The sequence below is a fragment of the Pundamilia nyererei genome, unplaced genomic scaffold (genome assembly GCF_000239375.1).
Source record: "Pundamilia nyererei isolate P.nyererei 1_Seehausen unplaced genomic scaffold, PunNye1.0 scaffold00364, whole genome shotgun sequence".
Classification (NCBI taxonomy): Eukaryota; Metazoa; Chordata; class Actinopteri; order Cichliformes; family Cichlidae; genus Pundamilia; species Pundamilia nyererei.
In genome coordinates this window covers 3,572-4,665 of record NW_005187765.1, presented here as the reverse complement: position 1 = coordinate 4,665, position 1,094 = coordinate 3,572, and the positions used below count along the sequence as shown (strand labels likewise).

General features: G+C 56.0%; 1 protein-coding gene across 1 annotated transcript in view; it reads right to left on the bottom strand.

Annotated features, from left to right (window-relative positions):
* The window catches only part of nub1 (negative regulator of ubiquitin-like proteins 1), a gene marked incomplete at its 5' end in the record, with an annotated part of 8,337 nt that overhangs the window by 4,030 nt on the left and 3,213 nt on the right, over nucleotides 1–1,094 (bottom strand). Inside the window, 4 exons of the mRNA XM_005752528.1 lie at nucleotides 310–416; nucleotides 497–585; nucleotides 733–900; nucleotides 972–1,036. Of these exons, the coding sequence (XP_005752585.1) occupies nucleotides 310–416; nucleotides 497–585; nucleotides 733–900; nucleotides 972–1,036 (429 nt within the window). The remainder of the gene's footprint in view (nucleotides 1–309; nucleotides 417–496; nucleotides 586–732; nucleotides 901–971; nucleotides 1,037–1,094) is intronic.

Here is a 1,094-nt window from a genome sequence, read left to right as displayed (position 1 = left end):
CACACACACACACACACACACACACACACACACACACACACACACACACACACACACACACACACACACAGGACTTTAACCCTCATTAATGACACACAGCACGCTGGATGTGCTGGAAAACCTCCTCACTCTGGAAGTTTATTCTGAAAGGCTGGTGCACGTTGCGCTCACACACAGGGACTTCCTGTCTCATGAACAGTTTCAGACGTTTACAGTGACGATGGATGAAGTGTCTCTGATCTCAGGCTGAAGGCTGATAAACTCGCGGTGAGCTGTGACGCGGCTCAGAGCCAATCAGCTCGCTCGTACCTGAACTGCTGGTCGGCCTGCAGCAGGTGACACAGAGCGTTATCGTGCTGCTTCCTCTTCATCAGAGCGCGACCTTTCTCATGGAAGCCCATGGCCAGGATCAGAGCCTGCACACACACACACACAGGTTACACAGCAGCGCCCCCTGGTGTCTGACCTCAGCACTGCGTCCTGTCTCAAACTCCACCTTCTTCTCCGTGGGAGGAATCTTCAGAGGGTTTCCTTTCTGGTCGGCGATCTCCAGGAACGGTGTGGTGTCTGGGTCCTCGCTGCCGTCTGATGGAGAGGAGCAGACGTTTAAAAATAAACAGTGCCCCTCCCACTGCCACGCCCACATAGTCACCTGTTAGCCTGGGACACCACCCTGCTGTGGTCACCTGTGGGCTGAACAAAGGTGTGTTGGAGGCGTGGTTGTTTCCTCACCTCTCTCTGACAGGATCTGGAAGCCTTTCTGGGTCCTCTGGACGCTCTCCTCCTGGCTCCTCCTCTCCTCCTCCTCCTCCGTCAGCTGCTGCTTCAGCTCGCTGTCACTCACCCTCAGCACCATCACCTTGCTGTGGTTCTTCACGCCCTGCTCGTCCAGACGCCGCTCTGCACACACACACGCGCTCACGCTCTGCTCGGACAGATCACATGACTACTGCAGCTGTGAGGTCACTGACCTGCAGACAGAGTCCTCCCACTCAGGATCAGCTTGATGCTCCTGAGGCCGTGCTCCTCAGCGACCCTGCACACACACACACACACACACACACACACACACACACACACACACACACACACAC